This window comes from Pollachius pollachius, assembly GCF_949987615.1.
Source record: "Pollachius pollachius genome assembly, chromosome: 13".
Taxonomy (NCBI): domain Eukaryota; kingdom Metazoa; phylum Chordata; class Actinopteri; order Gadiformes; family Gadidae; genus Pollachius; species Pollachius pollachius.
The window spans coordinates 16,454,260-16,468,117 of NC_136946.1; the positions used below are offsets into that span (position 1 = coordinate 16,454,260).

General features: G+C 47.0%; 2 protein-coding genes across 3 annotated transcripts; both read right to left on the reverse strand.

Annotated features, from left to right (window-relative positions):
* Positions 1–18: 18 nt before the first annotated feature.
* On the reverse strand, positions 19–1,492 carry polr1h (RNA polymerase I subunit H). Its single transcript, XM_079749170.1, has 5 exons — positions 1,355–1,492; positions 1,061–1,180; positions 853–953; positions 638–747; positions 19–431 (listed from the first exon to the last, which is right to left on the reverse strand). Exons 2-5 carry the CDS (start codon positions 1,176–1,178, stop codon positions 407–409), a joined length of 354 nt encoding a protein of 117 aa, XP_079605296.1. The 5' UTR covers positions 1,179–1,180; positions 1,355–1,492; the 3' UTR covers positions 19–406.
* A 5,874-nt stretch (positions 1,493–7,366) lies between these two features.
* On the reverse strand, positions 7,367–13,761 carry mgat1b (alpha-1,3-mannosyl-glycoprotein 2-beta-N-acetylglucosaminyltransferase b). 2 transcript variants are annotated; one of them, XM_079749931.1, is made up of 3 exons: positions 13,461–13,761; positions 10,261–11,525; positions 7,367–9,035 (listed from the first exon to the last, which is right to left on the reverse strand). In XM_079749931.1, the coding sequence occupies exons 2-3, from the start codon at positions 11,110–11,112 to the stop codon at positions 8,334–8,336; spliced, it is 1,554 nt and encodes a 517-aa protein (XP_079606057.1). In that variant the 5' UTR covers positions 11,113–11,525; positions 13,461–13,761; the 3' UTR covers positions 7,367–8,333. The 2 variants fall into 2 exon arrangements, with proteins under 2 accessions (XP_079606057.1, XP_079606058.1); XM_079749932.1 differs by lacking the exon at positions 13,461–13,761 and adding an exon at positions 12,517–12,555.
* Between the last annotated feature and the right edge of the window lie 97 nt (positions 13,762–13,858).

Consider the following 13,858-nt stretch of genomic DNA (forward strand, 5'->3'; position numbering starts at 1 on the left):
TCAAACAGTAAAAGCGGAGCCACCATACACAAAAACATTTATTAATATCTTTCTGGGGATTTATATTTAAACTTTTGTTTTACTCTGTGAACTTCACACAATATAACATTGTAATGTGGTCAATTTCTTAAATTGTATTGAAAATTGATGCTTACAATTTGAGAGTTTAGCTTGTGTTCATGTAAAACGATATGATCAATGTAATCCAAACAAATACAAAAAATATATTAACATGCTACTCAGTCAGTGACACTGAGTAGCTGCCATTATACAACACTAACAATGCATGACATTGATGGATGCCATCATACGCCTGGACATGCCTCATTAAATGGGAACATGGCCCAGTGCAGTTCATCCAACAAAGCATTCTATATCTGGAGCGCCGAAGAACCGTCTGAACTTCTCAGGAATCCTCCTTTTCTTGATATCTGCAACGTACAGTTCAGACATGGAAGATCAGTGAGGTGATGAGTGTCTTCCTCGTGAACATATTTTTTTCAGAAAGGTATTTTAAGATTTTACCCCAAGGAACTATGGATACATTTCTACAATTTCATGCCAACAAAAACAAACATTTTCTAAAAGACTTTTGTTGTGAAACCCCAAGGTTTTGGGCACACAAACGAGACATTACCTGCAGTGTATACAGGTGAAGAACACAGTCTGTCCTTCATCCGCAGACCTCATCTGCCTCGTGTGGTAAACCATGCCCTCCTTGTTACAGCGGGAACAACGCCGGTCCGTCTGAAAGGTTCAGGCACAGCAAAACAAACGGATCTGATTATACATACGTTGCAGACTACAGAGTCACCCTTTGTGTTAAAGCAGCCAGTCAATCATCCTTCCTACCACAGGTCCCTTAAGCTCGGAATCCTCCTCCTCCTCCAGCATTAACGACTGTTCTATTGGGTTGAAGACGACTGTGGATTTGATCTCCTGACCAGCGAAAACTGTTTAGGAAATCACACACGGTCAGAATAATTTCTATCTCAGTGTTTGACATCATATCTGCTTGACAGACGTCAATCCAATAGGATCAAATAGGTCAATCCCTCACGTCTGATGGGGATGCGGAAGGAGCAGAGCGGGCAGGTGACGGTGTCCAGCGCCCCTGGCAGAGGCAGGACCGTGCCGCACTCTGGGCAGAAGTTCGAGTCCCCGCTGAAGCAAGACATGGCTGAGGAGAAACCACCACAGGCCGGCGTGAGGTAACGTTACTGTAACTGTACATGCCTGAAAAACGTTACGTGCTATCTGATGTTCGGTTAAACCCACTGGGAGTTGACTCCATGCTGAACCAACACGTGTTAGTGCTGTTCGTAAAGTTCATGAATCTTTAAATAGGACTAACCTTTGTTGTCCTGTTTAAGCTTCTGGCGTTGTCCAAACACTAGTGTGTTAACAAGCGACGAACAGTTGAAATGATGTGTAAACAAATGACAGCTACTCTTTAATAGCAGGCTGGATGGATTTGTTTACAGACCTCGCATCTTTCCCGGCGCGTATTGATGACGTCATCGCAGTCAGCCGCAGTCCATTCTGATTCATCAACAAACAAGCATGTGTGGTTTAATATTAAAATATATATTTGTATTTATTCAGTCAGGCTTTACGGGGTGAAAACAAATGACGATACTGCGTTGCTAATGCTGATAAATAGTTGATGATCAAAAGCTATTGTTTTAATGGTGAGGCAATTTGCACCCCTGGTGCAATTATCAGTATATGCTATTTGTACCCTGGTGATGATGAATGAAAATGAAAGAATAAGATTATTCTCTTAGTCATAGTTAAACAATAGCCAATGTTAATAAATTATTTTCTTTTCAAATATAATGTGGCGAGCAGCATGGGAAGGACGTGACGGGAACCCAGGTTGAACCAATTATGCAGTTCCGTGTCCCATACACCGCACGACTACGGACTGCCTTTATTAACAACACCCGAACATAACAGAAACACGGGACACCTGACCAACACACACAACACTCTCACTAATGGTCCCGATCACACTACACATCACACAACAATGGAACAACACACAATTAACACACAACCAATAAAGACCCCAAACCCCACAACAGAATAAATTAACAAAACCCTTCTGTCAACTGAACCCCAATTCCCAGAATCCCCGCGGCTCCGGAACATGGCGCCCACACCCGTGGTCGCCACAATAATTTTATTGCATTGGATCAAACATTACTAACTTTTTTGTATCCTCCTGACTCATAATGGACACAAGAAAGGGTAAATTTAGAGTACTTAAATGTACCTGAGACAGTTGTATCTGAACAGTGTATCTTTTCAGATCTCTTTTCATGCATTGAATGGTATCCCTATGCACTCAATGCTTTCATTGCTAGTTGGAACTCTTCAAAACTGTCAAAGGTATGCCCTGAGTATATTTTCCTCGGCTGGTGTTTGTCTGAAGAAGAAAAAACCTTAGTCAGGTAGAATTATGAGGATATTAGCAAAAGTGTGACAAAACCCACTAATGCAATTAGGGGGAGTACATGAAATAATGGGATTCAGTGGATTACGTTAGCTAGCAATTAGCCAAAATAGGACGTTTTTAGCCTAATTGTGCCAAGGGGGTCATTCCAATGTTCCCCAGGTCCTAAGTTCCCCGGGTGCAAAGGGTTAGGGTCAGGTTTAGGGTTATGGTTAGGGTTAGGGTGAGGGTTAACCCTAAACCTAACCCTAACCATAACCAATCGGAGGAGAGTCATTCTAACCAATCACAGGCGAATCAGAGGCAAAAAAGGCGGTACTTGCCCCTACCATCCTACGAAAAAAAGATTTGCTCACAGGGTCCTATGTTCCCCGGTCACCTACAAAGCGAGAACATAGGACCCGGGGAACATAGGACCTGGGGAACATAGGTACGCTCCCGTGCCAAGGCTAAAATTACCAGGTGTACGAATAGACACAGACAAGCTATCTGGACGCTGTACAATGGATGTAATAGTTCTGTAAAGCCTCCACAAGACCAACACCTCTGTCAGGAAGGCAATAATGAAATCCAAATAGTATGTTTAATAACATATCATATACCTCTCTTGTTGACAGTGTAGAAGACTGTGATAGCACCATATGGCTAAAAGGGGGGTGAGAGAGATGATTGCAACGTAGATGATAAGCCCTATCAGCTAAGGCCAAATTTATCACAGTGGTCATAAATCACATCATAGCGGACAACACGAATGTCAATACCGTGCAGAATCGTATTACGATTAACTGGAAATTAATGCTTTGCCACTGCATGCTTTGTGGCAAAGCAAACGAGGAAGAGCTTCATAAAGTCTGCATCCGTCTCGTGGCTGCCTGAGACTGCTCCCTGTTTTCAGCCTGCCGTTATGTGAAGGCATTTACAACGTTAACACATCCACCGCGAGGTTCCCATTACGCCAGGTAATGGGATATGTAGCAGCACAGCTTCATGTTGAAACACCTCGAACAGGTAGGCCTACTTTTAGGCCACTATATCTACTCTCTCTGTTTTCACTCAGGATGATGGAGAGGCATGAATTCAGAACAAGCATTGGGACTATGAGGAGAATGAGCTGGAGGTGGCAAGGGACGTCCATGAGAACCAGGGGGGTTAAGAAGGGATGTTGGGGGTCAGGGTCCAGGCCAGGTCCAGGCAAATAACCCCATTGGTTGTAATTATTATTTAGTTTTCCCATTCAGTGGCCCTTTAAATTCAGCCTGGCAGGGTTTGATCACAGAGATTTACATCATTAGCAGTCAGAAACTCTTATCTTAACAAAAACTCTGACTAAAGATAGATTTCTTTAATAAGTAATTAAATTAGACAATGAAACTAGGTATCATAATGATAAATCAACATATTAATGTCATGATGATACAATGGCCTACCATTCAAAGATGATCAGTGATACTATTCATCATCATTTGTCCACTGGTCTTTTGCATATTCAAACCACGCACACACTAACGCACGCAGAGCCCCCACTGTGAGGGGAGAACCACATCAGGGTCCCCACTGTGAGGGGAGAACCCCCATCAGGGTCCCACTGTGAGGGGAGAACCCCCATCAGGGTCCCACTGTGAGGGGAGGGGACCCCGCACCCATCATTCGACATCATTGCAAATGAGGGTCACCCCTCAATTGATCTCTCGAGTATAAATAAAGATTAAATCAGACAATAAAATATCAAATGTCTCTCTTTCAAATCCTGTAGATTCGATTATCCCCTGGAATAAAACCAAAGCTGTTTGGGCACGTGTGTCACCACTGGGTGGTAGTATTGTTCTGCGGTTTCCCAGAGGAAGGAGAGGAGAGGAAGGAGGAGATGTCGAGGAAGAGGCAGTGCCCTCAAGTGGCGGTGGTGGGTAGGACAGACCCAAAACTACTCCCTTGACCCCTGGTTGGTCCAATGCAACAAGCAGCATGGAGCGTTTTATCTTCCGCTTTTGTGTTAACTGTTATGATCATTTTGATCTTTATACAAAAAAGTACTCTTTCAATTTCAATTATCATTGTTTCTTATGAGAAAAAAAAAACTACAAATATTGACTTTGTACTGTTGACCTCATTATTTGACCCTTAAACTACCCCCATATCTTCTCCACAAAGCGATTGCAGTTCAGTCACCAGTGTGGGAGGACATTTTAACCTCTGTCCTGGCAATTTTGATTGGCCACAGGCTAGGAGAGAGGTTCCTCAATGCCGAGGGTCAGGCTGATAGGAGACGCTTACTGTAAATACGGTTTTGCAAAACCAACATTTCCAGGGCAGCTCACCACCCTCGTTTGAAAGGAGTGCCAATGAAAGACCCATTAATTGGGCTCAGCACATATATGACTCCACATTTTCCATGAACATATGCAATTTCCTCAGACGTAGGCTCATTATTCCTTGAACTCACTATTGTGGCATTTAACATTTAACGACATGCCTTGTAAGCTCTGTTTACCCTGGTAACCGAAAATCAAACATTCGTCAATTGTAACCAACTGGGCACGACACAACATGGACTGATGACAGAGACCAATATGAGGAATAAACATGTCAGGAATCCCATTCAAATATTGTATTGTATGTTAGGGAAGCTAGAGGACAGTTAAGTAAGTACAATCTATAAAAACACATCTGTAGTCATCTCAACTTGTGTATTCTCATGTAATAACCACACTTTACTCTACGTGTTTGACTATTTTTATTCGGAACCTTTTTCTTTATACCTTAGTTCAGATGTGGAGTGTGAATAGAGTCCTCTACAGAGAGGCAGGAGGTCTCTTCCTGGTCCGTGAGCCCCGTGACCTCTGGAGACCTCTGCTCTCTGTGAGGGGCATAGGAACAGAACATAGCCCACCTGATATCCGCCTCTTCATATAGAAAACGCATGTATTCGTTACATTATCTTCAGAAACTTCTGACGAGAGGTCTGAGGATGGTGTCGCCCTCAGGCACCATCTGACCTGCAGCCTCCTGCAGCAGCGTCCAGCTGAAGGGCTGCCGGCCCTGGTTCCAAGGCTGCCGCCGAGCCTACTGGCCCAGCACACAGGAACCCTCTTGGGGAACAGAGAGGGCTGCCTCTGCTCTGAGGACACGGACCTCAGCGCACTACCGACACAGAGTTAGAGACAACCAGTCCTCTACCCTTGACCCCCTGGACCTCAACGTCCACTGGTCCCCCGCCACAGGCCTCAGTGTGGCCCGCTCCTCCCAGTAGCTGAAGAGGAAACTCCAGGGCCCTGAAGAGCTCCGCCTGACCGGCAGGACAGTGGACGCCGTGACCCCCCACGGCCCAGGGGGGTTGATCCGGCCACCCTAGGACCTCACTCACACAGAGGATGCCTTCAGCTGGCTAGAGCAGAAGTACGGCTATGAAGAGGGGATATGTCCACCAGGACCAAGCACCTGGTGCTCCGCTTCGTGGGCGGACCGGTGCTTCTATGCGTAGCGTCAAGGCTCAGTCTGATGTAGCAAACTGGCCCATCTTTGATGAGGTTGAGGACTTGGGCCATCTCTACGCCATGAGAATCTCCCAAGAAGATGGTGCTGAACTGGAGGCTCAACGTGGAGAGGATCATCAGGATGGTGGCTGTGCTCCACCTCAGTCTCCAGCTGAACCTTCAGAGGGCCATGAAGCACCGTGTGCTGACCCGACCCATGAGCTACAGAGCGGTGGAGATGAGCCTGCGACTGCAGCCCACTCTCTGCCACAACAGAGTGCAGGCACTTTAACCTCAGGAGGCAGAGTCATAGGCTATTCATTATTGGGGTTCGATAAGAGTATGTAGGAGTCTTTAGTCAAATCAAACGAGATGGTATTTCCAAACTGTGTTTGTTTGTTATTTATGTGCAGTTTTCAAACAGTACCAGTTGTGGTGGAAACACAAAATATGGGGAAGCACAAAAGCAAAAAAAAGCAGAATTTACCATTTCCTTTTGAAGGGCGTTTAGGTAGAGTCCAGATGTAGACACGCCCACCTTCACCCCAGTGAATTATCTGGGAGCACTTTTTTGTTGTGACATAATACAACTGATAGAACATAATACCCCTAAAAGAACGACAATGTCTTCTTTTTTACCGACAACAGCCTTTCTGTTTTATCTCCAGCATGAGGTGCAGAACATAAACAAAGAATTTAAATCAATAAATGCTTTCCTTCACCTCCTCCTCTACCAGTCCAGCCCAGCCCCACCCCAGTACATACGAGTTTGGGCATTCTGGCACCCTAGACAAGGTCTCCAACCCCACCCCCATCAAAAAAACGCCATCTTCACTTTTAACCTGCTCCTTGTACTGGACAGGAATGACTTGACCGTTGAACCGATTCATATAAATGCATCTTGATTGAAGAGCAACAGCTTGTGTCCCTACAGCTGAATGGCATCACCGGCACTTCTCTCCTGAACTCTTGGACCTTTATCACAAGTCTCACATGTCCCTAACAGATTCTCACCGTTCTGTAAATCCCTTGGTTGTTCGGAAGTCTTAGTGCACTGTCTTCAAGTATGTCAGTCAGGTACCACAGTTTAGACAGGTTAGATGCAAGAACTGTCATGTGGGGTCTACCTCTGTACGAGCCAATTTACACTTTACCGTGATCCGTTCGCGGAATCCGTCTGCCCTGTCAATCACAGGTGCGAGAAATGCGACCTCTCTCTTTGGCGGAGAAAGGTAGGGGGGCGGCACGTTTTTATGGTTGTTTCAATCTTTTAATCTTCTGCGCTCTCTCTTTGCAATCTATTAAAATCTTGAACCGGAACCTTAGTATATGTTGTTGGATATATTCATATAAATCCATTCTAAGAAAGGTGTAGGTAGTTGCATATTGTATTTTATATCCATTAGATTGCAGCAGATATTGGACTCGCACAGTGTGAGCAAATATCAAAATAGTTGGCTTTATTTGTAATGTATTAAAACTGTAAACGCATCAGGCAGTGGTTTTACACATTACCGTGAAGAAATGGCAATCTTTCCATTCTCTCGATCATTTCCCAAATGAAAATACAGTACAATGATTACCGATGCGCCCAAATCTTCCAACACGTCAGAAAAGAAAATAGTGGTTTTTCAACAAACCTAACTTCAAAACCAAACCATGGGTTGGAGACACAGGGCAGTAGTTCTAACCGGGCCTATATGTTCATGGTGTTGACACTAACAGAAGGAACATGTGATGCCAGACCAAATGTTTGGATATTGAGTCAATGCAGCAAGAACAGCCTTTTCAGTTCTATTTCAAGGCGAGTTAAATAAAATGTCATAAAATAAATCTCAGTTGTCCTATACAGTTCTCTGTTAAAAGCTACTATTATAACCCTGGTTCATTCACACATACTTAAGTACTACAATTGCACCTTTTATTCACCATCTCAAGTGATTGTCAAGATGGGCATTTTCAATTGTTCTGATTCAATATGGAACTGTATTAGGGCTACTCAGTAGGTTTTAAAGATATAACAAAGATCTGCTCAAGCAGAAAAGTGGACCATGTTAGTGATTACATCACTTATGAAGCCTGTAACCAGAAGCCGTTCTGAGGGATTTTACCTGTAGACAAAATAGAAAGGCTGATCATTCAAACACATGACACCAATCAGAGTTGATCTAATCATTTGAAAGCCTTCATAAGCCGGTTCTTTTTAAAGGTTTTAAGATATTTTATCCATTACAGCTCACCGACTTCAGTTTTCCTACACCCCACCGCTGTAAATCCTCTGATCCTTCAGCGGCTATGAATGAAGCTCAAGTTAGTTTCATTAACACCGGTGATCAATTCTTTGGTTTCAGAGGTTTGTCCGCTTCAGCCAGACTCTTGACTCTGAGCTCTGCGCTCAGAGCCCCTCAGCTCCAGCTCACGTCGTACTTGGTCCAGCCCTCCGGGGGGCTCAGGAACACCCTGCGGCCGCGGTGCAGGAAGCTAACCACGCCTCTGTAGCCCGTACGGGGAACCCCTGACTTCAAGTCATCCATCACCCCTAGATTGCGGGCCAGCACCTTGAAGCTGTCCCGACTGGAGTACTGCACCCGAAAGGGTCCCGTCCCCGTCAGCGTGCTCCCCTGCAGCAGGTCCTCCACCCTCACCAGGGGGGCCCCGTACACCTCCTTGACGAAGCGCGCGTCGTACTGCTCCTTGACCAGGTGAGACAGGTCCTGCTTTGTGAAAGGCACAAATTCCCCATTGAGCTTGATGTAGCGCAGGTACTGGTCGAAGAACTGACCCAGGCTGACCCCCTTGCGCCCAAAGGTGATGGTCCGGGACACCTCCGGCCGGACGCACGAGCGCTCCCGCCGCTGCTCGGGTTGCCGCATCCAGTCGTCCCAGAAGGCCGAGGGCCACTTGGGCTCCAGCTCGTCCCACAGGTCCTTGAGCAGCATCCAGCCCAGGCCCGGGAAGAAGTCCGTCCTGTAGAGCAGCTCCGCCTTGCCCGGGTCCACCAGGGCGTCCCGCCCGTTGTCGTTCCAGGCCGACACGCACCACAGGCTGGGGTCGGCGCGCAGCACGGGGTACAGCGCCCGGAAGTACTCGAAGAAGTCCGGCGCCACCTGCCAGGGAGGGAGGGTGTCAGGAGGCATGGTCTGCAGACAGACATACAACTGATCTCCACAAGAAGGCTCAGCCATCGGCTCACACCAGAGTCGCAATTCTTATGTTCTATGAGTCTGATCCGATTCACGACTTCCAAAAAAGTTGACATGACTTTTGATTTCAAATGTAAATCATACCGATTTCACTCTGATTTCATGCCATGATTTCTCTGATGACCTTTTTTGGCGCAGTCAAGAATCGTTTCTTTAATTGGCAAATTATTTTGAATTGAGAATACATTTTGAATCAAATAGAGACACAGAGAATCAAATAACCAATAACCAATGTTACTGTAATCGTGAAGGATTCACAACCCTAGTTTCCGGCAGACAAATGTGTCCCTCCCACTCAAGGAGCGGATGGTGTTCTTCACACCTGCCCACCATGTGGGGCTTTGATCTGCCAAATACAGGTAAACCACTGGCTGCAGGGGGGCTACTGCGTGAACGATTGGCTGTGGCTAGTCTGGTTTGGACCAGTTCCAAGTAGGCTTTCAGTGTGAATCCGGAGCTTCCAAGCTTCCACAGTGGAGGGCTGATTGTTGAGGTCATTTATTTTGCAACCTAAAATGATGATTCACTGCTTTCCAACATGCGGCACAGGCCCATGTTGGGTCCTCTTTTACGTCAGCTGTGCTCTTTTTTAACTAAAAGGACCCAGTATTTAGTGTAGGGCCACCTGTTGATCATAAATGTAACTCCCAAATGAGTTGTCATAATTACAGTAAACCTTTGACTAGAAATGATCAGTGAAACCAGTTGAATATATTTGAAAAAAGAAAAGTGATCACAGGGATTTTTCTGTGGTTGAAACAAGGGATTTTTATAGACAGAAACAACACCCCTCTATCACTGTAGAAACACACCCGCCCCCACCAAATCTTCACACAGATGGGATGTCTCTTGCTGGGGCTAGATCACTGAAAATGTGCTAATCTGTAAATGTAAAACAGGATCAGAGCTCTCCACTCTGAATCGACCTATAGTGTCTTTAAAAACGCGTAAAAGGAGAATGTTTTCAAAACATTTGATAGTAAATGTAGCAAACTGCAGCGACTACTAATGCTAATTAGTAGTCCTGGTACTTCATTTTCTATGGTAACCATTGACTGAAGGAATGACTGAATGAATGAAAGAAAGACTGCCAATAAGTCAGCTTGCCAATAACAAAGTCCACTAGTACCTCCAAGTCGTCCTCCACGATGACCACGGTGGAGTGGGAGAATGTGTTGAACACCTGGTTCAGCGCCCAGCGATAATGCCTGGAGATCTTGTAGTAACCCTGGAACTTCCTGTGCTCCGGTCGCACTCTGATATCCGATAGGTCTGGTTGCCTGATATGGGTCACCTGATCGCCGTACGAGCCAATCACGCGGACCGTTTCGGCGTGGCCACAGTCCTGACTAACTATGATTGGGAATAGCTTGGCAGAGGGGCGGTACTGGATTAACCGATCCAAGCTGCGCCTCACCGTCACCCTGTCGCAGGCGATCACCAAGATGGGAATGACTATCTGAGGTACGGTGACCGTGGTTCCCAGTTCATTATTCAGAACGGGCTGCGCCTGTATCTGAACGGCCTTCTGATCTGGGTCTGGAGCCGGATTCAACTCCTGGGAAGGTTCTGCCTGGATTTGGTCTTTCTTATCTACAGGGTCTTTTGGGGGAAGCTGGGGTCCGGGCGGCTGTTTCTCCGGACGTCTCTGCTTCTTGTCGGCGCCCCCATCGTCCATGGCCCGTTTGCCCAGGTCTTTCCTCTGAGCCCATAACGACCTGTGGCTCTCAATTTGTTTCAGCAGTTTCTTCTGAGTCTCCAGCTCCGCCTCCACCTCCTCAGCCAATCGGATCACTTCCCCGGCCAGGTTGGCCCTGGCCCCATGGTCGCCCCCCCACTCCTCCTTCCCGCCGGGCTCAGCGCCTCCCCCCGCCTCCCCAAGACTGGGCGGACGCCCCCATAGGTAGAGCAGCAGCAGAGCGTTCCAGACGACGAATAGGAAGGCTCCACACAGGATCAAAGAGCTTTTTTTGCGAACCATGACCCAATCACAGCAAAGGAGGGAGAAAGGCTGGAGGAAAGACGCAACAGGTTGGGACAGTGTGTGGAACAATAAATTGCCCCTTTCACAAGCCGGGGTGTCACTCACAAGGGAGGGATGGAGCAGGCAGGCAGTGGGAACATGGAGAGGCAAGTCAGTGGCGGTCCACTAATGCTGCCCTCTGTTAGCGGTGTTGCCTAACTCTGGTCCCTTGCCATTAGAGTGGATGAATTGTTTTGGTGACCGTTCTGCAGGGATGAATTATTTTCTCCGACAGAATTACAAGAGGACAAAAGGAGGTGGGTGAGGTGGATGGTTACGGGACAAGGAAGCGGTGATAGAACAACAGGAAAACAGGGGTCACCCCACGGTGAGGGAACGTGATCCGTGGATGTTATCCTTCGGCCATCGTTCTGTAGAGGAACAAAAGGAAAAGGTTTGGACATGAGACAGAGGTAAACTAACCAGCCTACAGGAGAAGACGCAGATTCAGGAGGTGGAAGTCTGAGTGCCACCTGGAGTAGGTGAAGGACATAACTAAGAGCACAGGCATGCATGGAACAAATGCAAGCCAGACGTTTAATTTTACTGCTTGTGCCTTGGCTAGCGGCAGATGGGTTGACAGGATTTCCTGCTGTTGCCCTGGTGATCTGCGGCCCGTCACTGAATCTGAACCAAAATGTCAGCAGATCTGCTGAAAAACAGCCCTTCCTGTAATGCAACACCCAATCCCATCCCACGAAACCAGCCGTTTTAGTGCCCCCCCCCCCATGTATAATGCCAAGTTTAACTGATTAACTGTTGAAATGTAGAACACTTTTATTGTACTGGCAAAAAGTTGCCAGTAAAATGGCACTAAATTGAGTGTTTCAACATTTGCTGACATTTCGTTGAATGATTTAACCTTCCACTGTGTCTCTCACACTCTCATACACACACACACACACACACACACACACACACACACACACACACACACACACACACACACACACACACACACACTAAACCAATTAGTCAGAATAAATATAGGTTGACAATAATCTCCCATAGGTAGGCATTTCACGGCCAGGAACAATCTATCGGATTAGCAACAGCTCCCATCTGTGCTCACCGCCCTGGCTAACTTCAATCAGTAGCTACAACAAGAAACCTAATTAAAACAAAGGTTCTCTCTTCAAATGATTGAGCAACTGGCAGGACTCGAGTTGCAAAGGGAAAGGAAATGGAAAGGAGTGAATTAAGGAGGACTAGCATTAAGCAACGTTTCACTTTAAAAGTAGAGAGTCAGGTTATTTTAGAAAGTTAAAATTAGTGAGGAAAAAAGCCCTGGACAATCCTACATGACAGGCTCGACTGAAAACCAACTATTGTCATCTAAAACGGCTAGAATTGGGTATTTACCTGTATGCGGGAGCCACCTAATGCTGTGCAGTGCCTCTCCAGGACCAGTAGAGACTTAGTGAGAAGGGACCAAGGAGGCTGGCGTTAAGTGACTTAGGCTACAGTAAGGAGGGACCGGAGGAGGCTGTTTTAAGGGAGAACGACGCGGTGGGTGGGATCTGTTGCGCTTAGCTATCCCTACTGTTCCGACGGCGCATATATTGTTGTCTCCTGACAAATGTAATAATTATAAATCGCTTTGGATTAAAAGCATCTGCTAAATGCCCTGAATGTCAATAAATGTAGCTGCAAGACATCCTGGGTCCCCCCGCCAGACGAGCCCGGTCCCGAGTCCCCTCCTCCCGCGCGGTCAGCACCGTGTGACCTAGTGAACGTCTGCAGCCTGCAGCCCGACATGTGTCGTGGCAACGTACCCTGATGGATGTCAACAATACGTCGTTAATTCAATTAACAGTCCATACGATACCGACAGTGACACGTGTCGGAAAACACACCCATTGGTCACCGCTTTAATTTCCACTAATGCAACATAAAGACCGGACCACAAATGTAGCGGGACCTGGACGAGGGGAACACGGTGTACATGTTATTACACCACCCTTAACTAGCGGAGCTCCCCTTATCTTCCTCCACAGGAAGAAAGTTAACTAGAACTAGTGCCATCATTAGCCACCAACAGAGACGAAGTGTTGTCGTCAACCCGGCAGCAGCTCGGTATCTGAAGCCGACCGAGGCGCTCCGACCCCCCGCAGCGCGGAGGGAGAAGGTGCCTCCTCGGTCTCGGGTCTGGGAGCCGACACCTCCCCCCGTGTTAGCTTCGGCAGCTAGCTTAGCTACCAGACACACAGTGACAGTACCAGAGGAAACCTCCCTTATTCACAGTCACACACCTGAAAGCAAATGTCAACCTCTTATTCGGGTTAAGGTGCATTAGCCGGACGTACCCTTCACATGGCTGGTTGCTGGAGACGGAGCTTCATGCACACTGGAGCTGAAGAACCAGGCGGACTAGTTTTTGGCTAGCAGCTCCAACACCAGGGTACCGCCGTCCAGTTATTCACAACACACTGGATCACTCCCCCGGCCCACTCCCCTCCTCAGCTCCTCATCATCCCAACATCATCTGTTCGCTGTCTCCCTCTAAGATCCGGACAGGGATTTTATTTGACCGCCAGCCTGTCCGATGACCGACACCATGCATTCAGAGATACATACAAGTACGTCTGCTATGAACCTCTCAGATGGATCTCCTCCACTCAGCCCTGCAGACTAGATCTGGCATCGGGTCCAGCCTCCATGATGACGGCGATGATGTGATGATGCCGCGTTTCATTCCCACCGC